Consider the following 18,235-nt stretch of genomic DNA (forward strand, 5'->3'; position numbering starts at 1 on the left):
GCACGTTGATAGCATAGTGACATGAATATAAACATGTGCTACATCAAGACAATATTTCAGCTAAGAGTACCTGTTTCTGCTTTCCCAATAATATCCCATCAGACGCCTCTCTCAGCGTGGCCAGGATAAATCACGGACATACAGCAGCTGGGCCCAAGCAGGAACTATGGAAAGTGGGCAGTACCCCAGCCAGACTCCTCTATATGGTCGCTTGTGTTACAGCAGCCAGACCCTCCCTGTGCTACGGCGGTCACAGGGCCCATATGACCCTGGCCTGACGGAACTGGGATATCGCTTTTCTGGTGGGCAGCCGGATCACTCCCTGGTAATCCATAACCAAGGTGCAATGGTGGGGCCACTGGAACCAGGAGCTTTGTACATGGGGCCCAGTGAGGTGGGAAATAGCTCTAGAGAGGGAACTGCATCTCAGGATGGAGCCACTGCATCTGAAGAAGGAACGCCACAGAAAAATAATACCAAGGAAGATTCAGGCAGTGATACCCAGCAGAGCCAGGATTTTAATTGGGTAAAGAATCATCTCCTTTTTTTTTATAATAAACAGCCCGATTGTTTGTATTGTAATGTACATCAGTCAATAATTAAAGGGAAAATCCACCCTGAACAATTTGCCTATTAATCTGTAATAAATAATGTGACTTAAAAGCATTCAAAGGTTCATTTGTAATGAAAGTTCACATTTTCAGTTTAAACTTCTTTCATTAACATATTGGTCTATTTATGTTTCCTGCATTACATACAAAGCAATTGGCACCAGTGGGAATTCATCTGTAGCCACTTTAGTACTTTATTCTGTCCAGCCTCTGACCTCCTCATCTGTACACTGTGGTAAACCAGAGTAGCTTCCAAAGCTTTCATCAACGCCGAGCTGTCTTCATCTCTTCGAAACCCTTACGTTTGAGTACAATACCTTTTTTTTTTGTCTCCTATTAAAAGCCATTGTAAATGTGCTAACAACATCCCCTTGTGACATCAGCATGGCTCACAACTGCTAACGTCTCACTGAACTTCTCGATGAAAACACAGCAACAGATTAGCACCAGAACTGCTAAATAGAGTACATCCGATATATTTCAATTTAAACATATTTAACGTGTTTCAGGGTGGAGGTTTCCTTTCATTTAATTCATTTACATCTAGATTAGAAGCAGTAGTTTTATACATGATCATTTATTATCAGTGTACCAGTGTATGCAAATCTACAACTATACAATGGCATACTGAACAGATTTTTTGAAAGGTTTGTGTTTGTAAGATGCACACATTATGCGTTCATTGAGTGAGATGTATTATTTTGTTGCACAACAATGTTACAGTGAAGGGACATGGAATTAATTTACATGCAAACAAATGAGAAGGTAGAATTGATGACAGTGTGCTCCCTTGTAATGTCTCATACCTTTTCCAATTTACAGAGCTCTCTTAAGCTCTTCAGTTAATCTCTGCTACAGCTTCTGTACTCATCTTGTCTTTTTTAACTGTCTGCCTTTAAGGATCGTGTTTTCACAGCTACACTTTTCATTCTTTGCTCACCTCTAAATATATATTTGTTTGTACCTGTCCATAGTAACTATTTGTCTCTCTCTGCTTCCTAATACTCTCCCTATCTTAATAAATCTCAATCTTTCTTCCTTCTCCTCTCCATTCTTCCTCCCTTTAGAAGCGTAAGCTCATCCTGACCCACTTTAACTTTCCTGCTCCTCCCCGTCCCCAACAGGTGCAGTCAGATTCTGCTCCACGGGACCTGGTGCTGACTCGCTCAGGCTCGCTGGCCAGGCCCGGGGTTTCAGGTGGCTGGTTGTGTGATTCAGCCACTCTGCCTATGGCAGGGCGGCGCTCCTCACGTGCTGGGCTCTCACCAAAAAAGAGTGCAGCTGGCTCCACAGATGGCACAGATGGAGCAAACAATGCCATGCAATCTGTCAGTCGCAATTATACCACTGTCCTGCAGGGGGAGCAGCATAAGGACTACACAGGCACCTTGAGCCAAGGAGGATTGGAGATGGGAAGTAGTTTTGTGGTAGCAAGGCCAGAAGGGGGGATTCCACTGTGCGTCCCGGAGAGCACAGGGTTTGTGGCTGACTGGCGGGAACGGGTGGGTGTGGGGGCTTACAGCCTGGGCAGGAGGGATATGATGCCCCAACTGCTGCCCTACCCTGGGCAGGGTCGAGGCGCATTTGGAGGGATCCTGGGATATGGAGGAGCTTGGCCTACAGTGCCTGAAGCAGCAGGAAGAGGCATGCAAGGAGGCGGTGGCCAGTCCCTGGCCTTGAGAGTCGGCGAGTTCCTGCGGCTACGCCTGGCACAGGTGACCTTTGATCCAACGCAGCCTCCATATGACTCTGTGCAAGTGTATGGCCTTGAAGGCACAGGGTCACGGGCTGGCTCGCTTAGCTCCCTGGAGAGCGAAGGAGAGAAGGAGGCCAACAAGGATGAGTGGGGTGGTGGGCTGGAGGAGTGGGGCCCACGTTTCCACAAACTAGCCCAACTTTTCCAAGAAAGGGAGAAAGAGATAGAGGATGAAAAGGAGAGTGAGGCAGGGACACCCAGGAAACAAAATGGTAAGGACAAACAGGAGAAAGAGGGGCTGTCAGGAGATGAGAGGAAGGACAAAGACTGAGAGCTAGAGTCGGGGATGGTGTAAGGGTATGGGGGGGATAAGTAAACAGCAACAAGTACTAGAGTAATAGGTAAAGAAGGAAAAGGAGAGAGACAGAGAAAGATATAAAGGAAAAGTAATTGGGACAGGCACACAAAACAAATGTGAGCTAAATAGAGAGGGAGAGAGGAAGCTGCGGAGTGAGTGATTGATGAAATTTAAAGCAATATGTGTTAAAAAGCAGAACATTGAGCACAGAAAGAGAGACAGAGAACGCTTTGTTTATTTACCATTCTCTAAGTGTTGCAGGCTGGACGTGGGGAAAAAATCCCTATAGTACCTTTTCTATTCACAGAGAGAGAGAGAGAGAGCGAGAGAGCGATAGAGAGAGTTTGTGTGTGTGTGTGTGTGTGTGTGTATGAGAGAGAGAGAAAGAGTGACAGACTGACAGACTGCAGGTGACTTCAATTATGTTTTTGGGGCAATGTCCAAGACAAAACAAAGTAGGCTATCATACCACGAATGATAAACACAAAAGAATACATAAAGGTGAGAGATATAGGTTTGTACAGGAAGTGCTGGAATGAATTATTGTGATCATAGTGTTGGCAAAATGTTATCATGAAAATCGTGCACACATGCGCATTTTCAAAAAAAACAAACAATTGTCTTACTTTTTTTTGATGCCTTTTCAATGCAAAACATCTTGGCTTGGATTTAAGATGGGCTTTACTGCATACACGTCATGAAATTTGCAAAACTGAATATCAACTGCCATATTAGAAACCTAAAGAATGACTGACATGCATTTAAACGAGGCTACAGGTGTAATGTTATACAGTGTCAGTGTTCTTTTGCCGGATCTGTGTAAACAATATTGGAAGTGCAAAAATGTTATGCTTCATTTTCATGTTTTCCACTTTTTAATTGATTACTAGCACTTTTTACTACAGCAGTGATTTGCGGATTATTTACCAGAAGTATTGACCAATTCTGGAACAATTACTGAAATAAATATTCAGAGAATTTAATTGGCACAATTACTCAAGAGAGATCAGGAGCAGGATGCAAAGTCTCAGCTGGAATGCACTTTTATATGTGAAGCTCAATAATAGATATGACGATACTGTTGTTGTTTTTCCATATAAAAAAAAAAAAATCAGTATAAATACTATGACATTGTATGTAAATATAAATATTGAAAACCATTGTTTAAAGTGATTACTGAGTACTGAGTGAGTACTGTAATATTCAGAGTAACAACATGAAGAGCTAGAGGAGATAAAAGATTAAAATGTCATGTTGGATTACAGCACTGAGGAATGAAAACACCTGCAGAGGAATAAACTGAACCGAGTGGACTTGTCTGGATTATTTGCGATTAACTCTACTCTAGGCTGCATCAAACCTAACTGGAATCCAGAACTGATCCACCTGACGATGCCGAAGTCAGAAATAGGTTGCCACGCTATCAATGAGTGTCTGTGGATGTTTTGAATGCCATCAAATGTACAGAATTTCAACAAATCATCTGAAGATGGACACGTGGATGTAGCCATTTTTCCATATTCTATACAAGAGTGAATACACACACACACACACACACACACACACACACACACACACACACACACACACACACACAGGGTTGCACTGTAACAGAATACAAGTTACCATAGCATTATCTAGTAAGAATATTTTAAAGAAACACCTCCAATATTTTCATTTTAATGATTTGAAAATCACCCATGCACTATTTCTCATTTATATTACACACTAGAAATTTATATATATATATATATATATATATATGTATATATATATATATATATATATATATATATATATATATATATATATATATGTATATGTATATGTATATATATATATATATGTATATATATATATATGTATATATATATATATATATATATGTATATGTATATATATGTATATGTATATATATATATATATATGTATATGTATATATATATATATATATATATGTATATGTATATATATATATATATGTATATATATATATGTATATGTATATATATATATATATGTATATGTATATATATATATATATATGTATATGTATATATATATATATATGTATATGTATATATATATATATGTATATGTATATATATATATATGTATATATATATATATGTATATATATATATGTATATGTATATATATGTATATGTATATATATATATATATATATGTATATGTATATATATATATATGTATATGTATATATATATATATATGTATATGTATATATATATATATATGTATATGTATATATATATATATGTATATGTATATATATATATATATATATGTATATATATATATATATATATGTATATGTATATATATATATATATGTATATGTATATATATATATATATGTATATGTATATATATATGTATATGTATATATATATATATGTATATGTATATATATATATATATATATGTATATGTATATATATATATATGTATATGTATATATATATATATATGTATATGTATATATATATATATGTATATGTATATATATATATATATGTATATGTATATATATATATATATATATGTATATGTATATATATATATATGTATATGTATATATATATATATATGTATATGTATATATATATATATGTATATATATATATATGTATATGTATATATATATATATATATGTATATGTATATATATATATGTATATGTATATATATATATATATATGTATATGTATATATATATATGTATATGTATATGTATATATGTATATATATGTATATGTATATGTATATATGTATATATATGTATATGTATATGTATATATGTATATATATGTATATGTATATGTATATATGTATATATATGTATATGTATATGTATATATATATGTATATGTATATGTATATATATATATATATATATATATAAAAATCACTGTATGTGCAATAAATACCACTGACTCACAGCCATTTTAGGCAGCAAGGTAGTGCAGTGGGTAGCAGGTAGGTATATATTCCCATCTCATGCACACCCCTGGCCAAGATAAAGCAGTTAATGAAGATGAATGAATGAATGGTTCCATGAATGACTCTTGGCGAGTTGGAACCCTGGCGCTGACACCCAGGTAGCAGCAATGTAGACTTCCTGGAGCAGGAAGCCTTGAAGTAATTCCTGAGGAGGAGACACTCTTTATAGACTCTCCTCTTAGAGTGGCTTGTCTTTGGAAAGGCTGGACATCTGGCCTGACTATAGGCCAAGGTGATGACGTTCACCACCCAATGGACCAGGCTCTGCATACACACATTAGGCCCCATGTCTTTCATGAACCTTTGGTCTGAGCATAGGCTGGCTCCTCTGGCTCAAACAGTACCATAGAGTGTGTACACACACAACAAGTAATGCACAAGTAATGCTCTATAGGCTCAATCTCATGCAAAGCTGCAAGGTCATAAATCCTGGATTCAACCGCAAGTTGACCTCCTGAGTCATCTGGTCACCAGGTTAACTAATTGCTAGAGCCTGCAGTTCTTAAACTCTTTTCATTACAGTTGTCAGAGACACCATTTCAGAACAGCATCATGCATAGCATCATAAGGAGGGGTCTTATGGGACACGGGGGAGATTCCAAACTAGGCTCTTAGGGAAATATGGATGGAGGCACCACAACCCTTTCAGAATGGCACAGAGACGCCATACAAGCTGGGATTGTAGCCACATATACCTATAGGGTATGTGGGCAAGTCAAGCAGAGAAAAGGTAGTACTTTGGTAAACACTTAGTGCACCAGATCCAGTTTATAGGGTGTAGACCATTCATAGAATAGCAGCTACCTAAGTGGAATCAAGGCCCATGTACTAGGTACTGGACTGTTGGTTCAGAGACTTGTTTATGGCCCATCTCTGTATAGGGCTTGCTCCACAAGATGGATGGGTGCCAACTCCTTGGCAAGACAGATTTGCAGAGGTGCACGTGTACAGCAGCATGGATTGTGTTAACCACACTTGGCATCATGTGTAAACCAGGTTGGTGGAGAGTCGGACTATATCCTGGCCTAGGTGTCCCAACACTACTGTAGGAGCATGGTGTTGACCAGCTCCTTCAGAGTTCCAATACACAGAATTCATGTAATGTGATTGTTTAAGTGCTAGCAGTAAAACGGTTTACTGTACATATTGCCAGTGTATGGCATGTGTGATAGAATATCATAAGTTCCCACTAGAACATCATTCATTTAGTGCACCATGTGGCTCAGCCGGACCTTCTTGTGATCCATCATGTTAGCTAAAATGTGCACCATGGACCTATCTGTCCAAATCCTCCTTCAAAGCTCTCAATAAAATCCTTTCCCTGTAAAATAGTGAATTCCTTTACAACCAGTGCTGTGCAAAATTATGCATTGGTGCTGTGGGTTGTGCAGCAGTATCCAATCCCACTTGGGGCCCTGCTCTTTTAAGAATGGCTGCCACAGCTAGTTTAGAGCATGTCAATAGCACCTGCGAGAGATTTCTGGATGTTGCACAGACTGAGAGCAATTTATTTAGAGCAATAAATAATGCATCGTATGGTGAAAGGAAAACCACTTAACCACGATAGCAGCACTTAGCCACAGTTTTGTTGGTTAGCTAGACAGTGGGAGCTGAAACCAGTTAACTTGGCAGACGTAGTAATGTGTGCTATGGTGAAGAATGCCCAGTCAACCACACTAGACTCGTGTAGTCATATTCCTGCTGGTTGGATAGATGACAACGGGATCATGAAATATTTGGAGATTGGAGGGAGAAAGGGGATGGAGCCAAAGGAGAATGAGACCCAGTGGGAAGACAAAACAGCAAACTTGTAGTGGTAACTAGTGAACAGTACAGTGAGTGATGCTAATGAGCCTAGCAATACTAATGAAGGAAAGCCAATTCAACTATAGTTGGCTCTAAGGGGTCCTTCAGTATGGTGCACACGTGGTCCAACATGTCTTTATTGCAAACACTGCATCATTTTTGCAATGAATGATGGCAACAATGCAGCTCAGAGTTGATTTTTAGTTTGTTTGCAATATTTTGATGGAAACAAAACGTTGGGCTTTAATATCCCTTTCCACGCCACTGGTTTTGGAGTCAGATTATTGGTACTAATGATATTCACAATTAAAAAAGTGGAACATGAAGAGAACCACAATCTAGTGACTCTGCAGAACAGTCTCCAAACTACAAGTGTTTAATGAGGATAGAGCACACTGTATCTTATCAGGTAGTATTCAAAATGTATTTGGAAGTTACTTTTTTATGTATTGTAATGAAATCCAATACTGAACACATTTAGGAAGCTGTATTCAGTATTCACCCATCAATAACTTTTCGGAGTATTCTGAACAACCCTGCACATGCACACACACGCACACACACAACTCCTCAATGTCCTGCGTGATCTAATCATTATGTGGGATGTATTGACTCAGAGCCACTGTGACTGGGCCAGACCAGAACTAGATCCACTGTATTAGTGTACAATCACGATAACGGGTAGAGAAGGAGGCCGAGCCACTTCACCCCTCACATCTTTTATTCATCGAACACATTTCATCAGTTAATTATTAAAGCTTTTGAGTTCTGTTGAATTCTGAGTAAATCAAGAACACTAGTATTACAGTTTCCCTCTAGAACCTAAATTTACAAATGATTTTGAAACATAACAAACAACATAATACTTCAGTTCCCTAAGAATGTTGGGGGTATTTGCTTTAAAACTCTCTATGTCTCCAGCCACAATGGCTCTGCCTCCTTTTTGTCACCATTATTGATCCTGCTCTATGCAGAGTAATATTGAAATCTCACAATGCCATAAGAAAAAGTCTATTTATTATATTATTCTGTTGTATTTTCTCTTTTCTTTTTTGTAAATTTGAATAAAGACATATGTTTTGAGGTTTTGTGTGTGCTTAAATAAATAATTTCTTAAATAAAACCATTTTTAACTGTCCTTCATGATGTGTCCATTTTTACTCGCAAGGGTGTATTGTTATATGTTTTGCACTGGCATGGAGTTAATGAGCGCCGGTCACTGAGATAGCTTTAGATGCACTCCTGGCAATGTCATTGCTGGAAGACTCCAACAGTGAACAGTATGTCCACTCAATCTCTTTTTCTATCAGTCTGTGACAAACACTGAACACAAAGTCAATAATAGAATGAAGCAAGGCATTCAGAACTTTAAATAAGACAAACATTGACTCTGAAAGTGTAATGAAAAACGGTAAGACGTAAGTCACGAGAAATAAGTTGCAAGAAATAAAATGTTATCTTATATAATATCCATTATATAAATGTTGCTTTCATTTTAACCCTGTCTTGTTTAAATAAGCAATTATAGCAGACTTATCAAACAACTTCATACAAGTTGACTTCTGAGACTGAGGGAGCGAGAAGGAAAGCAATATTATATCAGTATAATAACAAAAGAAGTCATTAAAGCACTGCACTCCTTTTAGGGTATCATAACAATGTAAAAAGTAAAGAATAAAATATTTGTGGGTGTGGCCTGACACAATTTTCCATTAACTGCAACTCCTCTTGAAATATACTACAGCAGTTTAAGCCAATGCTTACATTTATTAAATTTTTATCCATTTATAGTTACATTTAATGTTGTGGAACGTCTGTGAAACAAGTTAATTACAGTTATGATTTATGTTATAGCAGATATGGACAGTTGTTCCTTTTAAAAGAAAATAGCAACTTCTTGTGTTACAAAGGAACCACAAAGCTCTCATTGTAAAGATTTTCCTGTGCTGGAAAACCTAAGGTTACAACTTTACCTATGACTGCAACAAAAGCACGGACACTAGAGACTCCTTCTTTATAATGCTAAATAAACATCTCCTGACTGGAACCTGTGCCATAATAACAATTATGGTTTTATAATTTGTTTATGTGGCATGTCTGTCAATATATATACGTACACTCCCTGTGTAAATTGTTAATGTACAAAATATAACAAGCACATTGATATACATCTGACCAATCAGAATCAATCATTCAACAGTGCTGTGGAATAAAGGTAAAATAATATAACCGTATAATATTTAGTACCTTTGTCTGTCTATTGCTATAGATGCTTTTAGCCATGGTATTTCAGCACATTGTAACAAGCTTTCTTTTTTTAGAATAATGAGGCTATTAGTCTTCCCCTGAAGCCATTTTGTATTCACCTAACAACACAGTCAGTCTCAGGAGGAACATAAATACATGCAGAATGTGTGTTTATCTGGTGCCTGTAATTCTCTAATGCTCTTGCACACTTGTGTCTGATATTACAGCAGCTGATGTGTGCTTTGCTACCTCACATTCTGACCTTCTTGTTTCTCCCTCCCAATAATCTTTTTTAAATATCTGTTTCTTTCCTGGGGTGAAGGGACATTAGAGTGCATCTGTTGAGCTATTGCAGATGAAAGGCATTTTCAGACCATAAATCCATAAAGGATCACCTGGATTGAGGCATGACAAGTATTTTGTCTCTTTGTGACTCCTGCACATCTGGAAGGTGACGATAAAGAGGAGTTGACAGGGTCATGTCCTCTAAGGTCTGCACCCCATGCAAAGCAGGGAAGTAATTGATGACAGTAATTAGAAACATGTCGGTTGACCGTCTGCAAGATTTTCGAAAAGACAGTCCTGTCTAAAAACAAAACAACGTCCTTATCTGCAATTATTTATGATCTTTTTAAAAAAAAAAAAACCAAAACTCTCTCTCATTTTACCCCTCTGACAATTCTTCTTAAAAATAGCCTGTAATGTTTTACCTAAGACTGAAAAGATACTTAATAGCTGGGAGTAAAAATTCTCAGAGCAATTCTTAGTGAGGAGTAATAATTAAAACTATGAGACAATCCTAAGCAGGAAGTACGACAGTTGCGTCACAGTTGCGTATTAATTAACCATATGATAATCCAATAGAAGAGCACAAGATGTACATTATACCAAAGTCCTTCTAGTAAATTCTGTCCACTTGGTGACCATCATGGCAACGCTCCCAGGCAGTTGTTTTCAGACGACACTTCTGGAAATATTGATAAGATGACCTTTAAAGGGATACTATTGTTTATGTTAACTACCAGGAAAAAAAAATGTCATATCAGTGTAAGCATCTGAGAGGCTGGGCATTTTCTGGTAAAGTCTGGTAAAGTCTTTCTGATAAAGTCTTAACCAACCAAGCAAGGGCAGGAGTATTGCACACTGCAACATTTATAATTTAACCCTCTACTGCATGAATTATTATTATTTACACAAAGAAAATGTTTTTATGAATTTTTATCCATAAACTTTATTTATGTGGAGTAGTTGGGACATTGTTGCCATATGGCAACAATGTGCAATGGTGGAAAGTATCATATAGTCAAAAATTATACAAAGTATGTGATCGGGCATCGGGCACAAGGCAGTGTACACCCTGGACAGGGTGCCAGTCCATCGCAGGGCACAATCACATACACACTCACACACCCATTCATACACTACACTACGGACACTTTGGACATATATATATATATATATATATATATATATATATATATATATATATATATATATATATATATATATATATATAAAACACAATTAGAGAAGCTTACTTTTTTTTTTTTAAGAGCCCTCCGATGATGACCTTCACCATGCCACATGATTGCAGAAAGGGAAGTGTAAACAGCATTAATGGTCATGTGATATTTAATTTAATTTAACAGCATTAATGGTCATGTGCTTTTTTAGTTATGTCAAAGTTAAAACCTTCTTTTTTTCCAGTCACATCAACAAATAGTAGTTTTAAATTATTGCCTATCAAAACATTGTAGATAAATTAATTGTTGCCATACTGTATGTAGTAAAGGGTTAAAAAAAATCCATACTGCTGACTGAGGCGCAACCATTCAGACATGCCACATGGTCACCTGATGTAATATGTGGATTGTAAATATAAATAAAGTTACATTTCATATATAAAGTGTTCTTGTTCTTAGTTGATTACCTCACGTTTACTGACACGCTAACAACATAACGTTACCATAATATTGGCTTTAGTTGTTAGACTTTCAGGAGTGCTGGTTCTGAATGATTGATTACAGAATGAATGTGTTCTCCTCCACCTGTAGCAAAACCAATATTGATGTAAACTTTATTTGTGGGGATGAATACAGACAGTGGTTATAATAAAAAATAATAGACTTCTTGGTTGCTTCTCTGACTAATGCTCTTCTTACCCGGTCAGTGACTTTCAGCTGCAATTGTGTCATATTCTTTCCATTTTTAATAATGGATTTAATGGTGCTCAGTGTGATGTTCAGCGTTTGGGATATTTTTTATACCCAAAACCTGATTAATACTTCCCAGACATGTTTTGATAGCTCCTTGGTATTCATGATGCTGTTTCTTAAGGTATGCTCTCTAACAAATACAGGTCGACTCAATTCTGCTAACTGCATTATATGAATTATGCAAGGCACTGTATTTCACTTGTCTTTGGATTCTTGTGAATTTTAAATGCTATGAACGGTGTCCAGTATGCTGATAGCACATACCATCATATATCTCACTCGAATGCGGTGTGATAAAAGGCTAGCGACGATGCACTAATGCCTTCTACGATCTTGCATTATATTGTCTTCTGGGAAACATATCTTATGTAATGTAGTTTCTTTAGGGCAGTACTAAATGAAAAAATAAGATATTTAAACAAAATAATAACAATTTACAATGATGGCTCCCCATAGCTCTTAATGTATTGTGTTGCCTTCTTGAGCATAAGTGAAAAAGTTTGCACCTTTTGTAATAGTTGTGTACGAGTCCCTCAGTCATCCTCAGTGTGAAAAGATGGATCTCAACATCATATAGCCACTGTTGGAAAAGAGTCAGATATGCATTCACAACATGTCCATAACTCAATTCTAGCCGTGTATATGGTATATGGTACTGTATGTTGCTCTGGATTCTCTTATTTGTTGCTGTTACCTGTTGAGCTGAGTGATTTTAACATGTCCACTGTTGTGCACTAGCACGAGCTCCATCCTGAGATTATTTATGGTACCCACTGTTCTTCCCACTGTTCGTCTAACAGCGTTATGCTTGGACTGCATTTTGTTTCACTTCGAAACTGCATTGATAATGGGGTTCAGCTGGACTAGATGCAACCATGCCAGATTACTGCAAACTATGTTCAATCAAATCTTAAACAGAATTTTTTAACAGCATGAAGTTAAAAGTCTTACCCAGTAACACACTATGCCAAAATTGAAAGAAATTCCAGAAATGATGAGGAAGAAGGTGATTGAAATACATCAGTCTGGGAAGGGTTACAAAGCTATTTCAAAGACTCTGGGTCTGCAAAGTACCACAGTGAGAGACATTATCTCCAAATGGAAAAAATCTGCACAGAAGTGAACCTTCCCAGAAGTGTCCGATCTTCCAAAATTCCTCCAAGAGCACAGCAATGACCTATCCAGGAAATCACAAAAAAGCCAAGGACATCATGAAAGGAACTACAGGCCTCTCTTGCATCAATAAAGGTCACTGTTCATGACTCCACTATGAGAAAGACACTGGGCAAAAATGGCAACCAGGGAAGAGTGGCGAGGCAAAAACCACTGCTAACCCAGAAGAACATTAAGACTAATCTGAATTTTGCCAAAATACACCTTGATGATTCTCAAATCTTTTGGGAGAATGTTCTGTGAACTGATGAATCGAAACTGGAACTATTTGGAAGACAGGGGTCCCGATACCATTACAAACACAGAATTCCACAAAAAGAACATCATACCTACGGACAAGCATGGTGGTGGAAGTGTGATGGTGTGGGGATACTTTCCTAAAGGAGAATGTTCAGTCTTTAGTCCTTAAGTTGAAACTCAAGCATAACTGGATCATACAGCAAGACAATTATCCAAAGTATAGGAGTAAATCACCACTGAATGGCTCAAAAATAAGCTAAATTAAGGTTTTGGAGTGGCCTAGTCAAAGTCCTGACTTGAACCAATTGAGATGCTGTGGCAGGACCTTAAACAGGCAGTTCATGCTCGAAAACCCTTCAGTGTGGCTGAACTAAAGCAGTTCTGCAAAGAAGAGTGGGCCAAAAGTCCACCACAGAGCTGTGAAAGACTGCATCGAAAGTGTTTGGTTGCTGCTAAACGTTACACAGCTAGATTTGAAATTTAAGGGGGCAATTAGTATTTCAAATCGGTTATAGGTGTTGGATAGCTTTTTTTTTTGCGCTTCAATAAAAACTGTATTTTGTGTTTAATCATGTTGCCTTCATTTTATGTATTTTGTTTGAAAATCTAAAACTATTTAGTATGAAATATACACAAAACCAGAAGAAATCAGGATGGAGCAAATAATTTTTCACAGCACTGCATGTATTTGAAAAATAGAAGGCTCTATATAGAGACTGAGGTCTGTTATATAGGGTCATCCTGACATAAAGCATAAAATCTACATTTGTCTCAAAATGTTCCAAACATTCTGAAAAATCGGATTTTGCTGTGCACCTTCTAACCTCAGAAAAAATGTGTATTGAAAACAGAAAAAGCTGTGTTGCTGGGTGTAGCACAAAATGTTCCCAATCAATAGTTTCAGTTTTGCAGTCCCACAAAGTCCCATTTTTATCCCATGATTCATTTTTATAGTCCTCACGGCCCTGAGATTACCAATGAATTACAAGCCCATGTTGTTCGAAAAGGAGATGTTTTGCAGATGTTCTCTCCATGTAAATAGAGTCAGTCACAGATATAACTCAAGAAAGTTTTAGAGGTAATTGAGAGACAGGTACATACATGCTTTGTCCATGCATTATAGTGTATATAAAAGTGAACGGATTACAGTATTAAGCAATGCACATACAGTATTATGTAAGACCTTATTATAAGATATTTGTTCATTCCTTCACCTTCACTTTATCCCGGTGTCAGGGCCATAGTGGATTGGATCTGGAGCCAATCCTAGGAACACTGTGGGCAGAGCAGAAGAGTTGGCACCATACGCACATGCACACACACATTCACACCTAGGGGCAATGTAACAGCCATTCCACCTACGTGCATGTTTTTGGACAGTGGGAAGAAATCAAAAAACCTAAAGCAAACCCACACAGACATAGGGAGAACATGATTATTCAATTCAGTTTAATCTGTACACTGATTTTAACAATAGAAATGATCACAAAGCAGCTTTTCAAAAAATCGGATGTACATTTAGATCCCGAATGAGCAAACCAGAGGTGGCAGTGGCGAGTAAGAAATCTGACTGTGTTGACTGTGTGTTGAAAAGACGTTCTATATGAACATCCTGTATATCATGAATAAAAGTCCTGGGATGAGCACAGAACACTATGTATGGGTACAGTAGCAGTTCTTACCTACAAATCTATAGTATCCAGGTGAGATTATCCACTGAATTAAGGGTATAAGCTGTTTAATTTTTTTTTTTTTTCTGGGGAGGGGGGGTTGCAAAACTTTATGGTATCCAAGTAGGAAAGTGAATCACAAGTGCTCCAAGCAGATTACCCACGCAGCAGGAAGAGTAAGACTATTTTTGGTAATTGTTTCCTCTATTCACTGTTATATAAGCAATTTAAGTCACTTCTCAACAAAAGGATGTGTGGTCTAAAAAGAAATGATGCTGTAAATCTTCCTAAATACTAGCAATGGGCATAAGGGAACACCAATAATATATGAGATGCATTCACTGAGGCACTAAAAGCTTTGCACAATGAAGATTTTGCAAGTAAATTGTTCTCGCCTTGTACAATTGTAACCAGTGCCACATTTTTCAGGGATGTGAACTAAAGAAGCCGGCAGTGTGCTTGCTGTTCAGTTTGCCCGAGATACAGCAGGTGAAGATAACCACATCCTCCATAATTAGCCTGGTGAATAATTAATGCAGCAAGGCAGTGAGAGAGAACCGCAGGCCACACAGTCCTGCACTCACATCATGGCAGACAGGCATGTGTATACGTAGCTGGGTGTTCAGCATTCCCAATTCTTTTTGATCCTTTCAGCTGACATAGAGACATTCCCCAGGCTATCACGTATGATTTGCTGTGAATGTGTTGCAGTTTCATCTGTAGGGAGGGTTATCGGTGTTGATACAAGCTAGATGTCCTGCTCTGTAAAGCAAAGTAAAACAGCACAGCTGAAATGTTCAAGCACTTACAATGCTACATTTGTGGTAGAAATATCAGACTGCAGATCCGGTACTGTTTTGTTTGTTAAATAAAAATTCACTGCATCTTTTGCATCTTTCAAGTGCTTGCTGGGTTGGAAAGCGGAAAATTAAATCTTCATTAACAATCTTAATTAGTCTTCGATCTCCCTAGGTAAGTCGACAGAAAATCCATGCACGGATAAGTTGTGAGGCTAGAAGGTTGGAGAGGGTGTTATATGGGATAGGAGAATGCTTAAAATAGGGACAGTTAAAGGAAAGGCAAGCAGAGAAAGAGGCAGTAAGTAAGTATTTTTGAATGGACATATAGAATCACAATTTAAGTGTATCACCTTGTCCTCTTTGTTGGAAATCTTTTCTGACATAACAATCAGCTAAAAAGATTTCTACTGACCAGGCAAAAAGCCAACATGTCAGACAATATTATTATAAATGTTTACCATGCATCTAAATTCATCAGAAAATAATTATCAGGTAAATAGTCAGTATGTACATTACCAGTCCACATTTGATCAAAGCCTGTCTTCATTTACATGCACTGCTTTCAGATTTGCCAGAACCTTGTTTATCCTAAAACAAGTATCTCCTCTGAGACAAAACAGCAACATCACACACCATGTTCATCTGTCTGATCTGTCTTAAAGGAACAGCTCATCAAGAAATAACCACCAACATTACCACCATGCCATGTTTGCTCCTCTTCTAGACTTGTCATGAACAAGCAGTTCAACACATTTCAGCTTCACAACATGATATAAAGTGTGATAGCAAATTTGCATCTGTGTATTTAATGTGAAAATATGAAGAATGTGGGCCAATTGAAATTCAGCATATGGGCAGAGGGTGTATATATAGTGTGTAGGTGCAAGAAGTCTCAGATGTAGACAGAAGTAAAATCAGTTTTAACAACGGACATTTTCACATAGCAGCTTTACAGAAACCTGAATGTCGATTTAGATTTCTGTGGAACTGTGGAAGTGGAAGCATATAAGTATATTGTGAATAAGAGTCTTGTGAGTCTACATAGCAGTCTTTATGATTACAGCAGGTACAAATTTACTGTATTCATGTGAGATTATCTAGTGAAGCAATGGCCAGACTTGGGTATAAACTGTTTTTGGGGAAGAGAACATCTTTATCATATCTATGGGAAACATCCAGCAGAAGTAGAGCATCAGGATGAAGAAGGCAGGTCCGGAAGAGCCACAGTTTCAATTTTAATTTAATTCCCATTTCTATTTTATAGTCCTATTACACGTAACTTCACCGCCACACAATGCGTCCAGTGTTTCTGGTTTTTGAAGTCGTGAACCAAGCAAAATGGGCTAGGAAATTAGAAAGAGCAGAACTGACAGCTTAAACATCTCTTCATTTAACATTTTTGCACTTGTAACAGTAAGACTTTTTCAAGGTAATGGTGCTATTCTCATCTTTGCATTAAAGCTCATATTTGTGAACTATTTAAACTTCTTGTACTGTACATTATTGGGCCCTTTTACTTAAGCCTGCATATGCCTGAATATCATGTTTGCAATGCTTTATTTTAAAAAAATAAATCTATTTACCATATCAAATGCAACTGTTGCACACAGCAAAAACCAACATCTCATATTAACTCAATTTGAAAGGCAATACTCCTGTTCCTTTCTATTACTAAGAAATTACAAGATCTTGAAGGAGAATTTAAAAAAAAAAAAAAAAAAAGTTTCGAGATTACAAGTCAGTAGTGTGATTAGATTATAGACTCTACAGGATATTGCAGGCTTTGAGAGTAGTTTGAGAATACCTGTGCTGCCACCTAGGGGCAATTTATCTAACTTCCCTCTCCACCTCAATAGGTGGCAGTAGTGTCCCTCTGACATCAGTGTCACTGCCATAGTGAAGCAAAAATAAAAATAAAAATAAACATGAAGCTGTGTTGCCAGGTCTGAGGTTTTTCTGTGATTTATTTATTTATTTATTAATTATTATTATTATTATTTTGTAATGACTGATTGGTGCTTGGGCTTTGATTACTCTAGAAGTTCAGAAGGAGAAGTTGAATATTATTTGCAAAAAATATATCTGAATATTAAATGCAAAAAGTAAATATATATATATATATATATATATATATATATATATATATATATATATATATATATATATATATATATAATAAAAGTTATTTCTCAAGAGTCAATCTAGTGGATTATTAAAACCTATGTTTGTTCAAGGTTAGGACAAGATATAACCGATGAAGAAACAGTCTTAGTAGTTTTGGAGGACATTGATTTGAATTTGATTAGCCTTTTTAATGAGTATTTTTAGTATTGTCTATTTATTTTCAATCTTACTTACCCATTATGAACAATGGTTGTGAAACACAATACCCAA

General features: G+C 36.9%; 1 protein-coding gene and 1 long non-coding RNA gene across 4 annotated transcripts in view; one reads left to right on the plus strand and one right to left on the minus strand.

The window, feature by feature from the left end:
- LOC108267708 (cadherin-2A) overlaps positions 1-3,978 on the plus strand; it is a 147,717-nt gene extending 143,739 nt beyond the window's left edge. For both annotated transcript variants that reach the window (XM_053681459.1, XM_017472050.3), the window contains exons 13-14: positions 103-526; positions 1,736-3,978. In XM_053681459.1, coding sequence (XP_053537434.1) covers positions 103-526; positions 1,736-2,638 — 1,327 coding nt within the window. In that variant the 3' untranslated portion in view covers positions 2,639-3,978. The remainder of the gene's footprint in view (positions 1-102; positions 527-1,735) is intronic.
- On the minus strand, positions 360-17,881 carry LOC124628321 (uncharacterized). 2 transcript variants are annotated; one of them, XR_008396695.1, is made up of 3 exons: positions 12,653-17,881; positions 12,465-12,538; positions 360-446 (listed from the first exon to the last, which is right to left on the minus strand). It is a non-coding gene; the product is annotated as an uncharacterized LOC124628321 (long non-coding RNA). The 2 variants fall into 2 exon arrangements; XR_006982787.2 differs by having other exon boundaries at positions 12,465-13,135; positions 14,586-17,878.
- Between the last annotated feature and the right edge of the window lie 354 nt (positions 17,882-18,235).

The sequence above is a fragment of the Ictalurus punctatus genome, chromosome 7 (assembly GCF_001660625.3).
Source record: "Ictalurus punctatus breed USDA103 chromosome 7, Coco_2.0, whole genome shotgun sequence".
Lineage (NCBI taxonomy): Eukaryota > Metazoa > Chordata > Actinopteri > Siluriformes > Ictaluridae > Ictalurus > Ictalurus punctatus.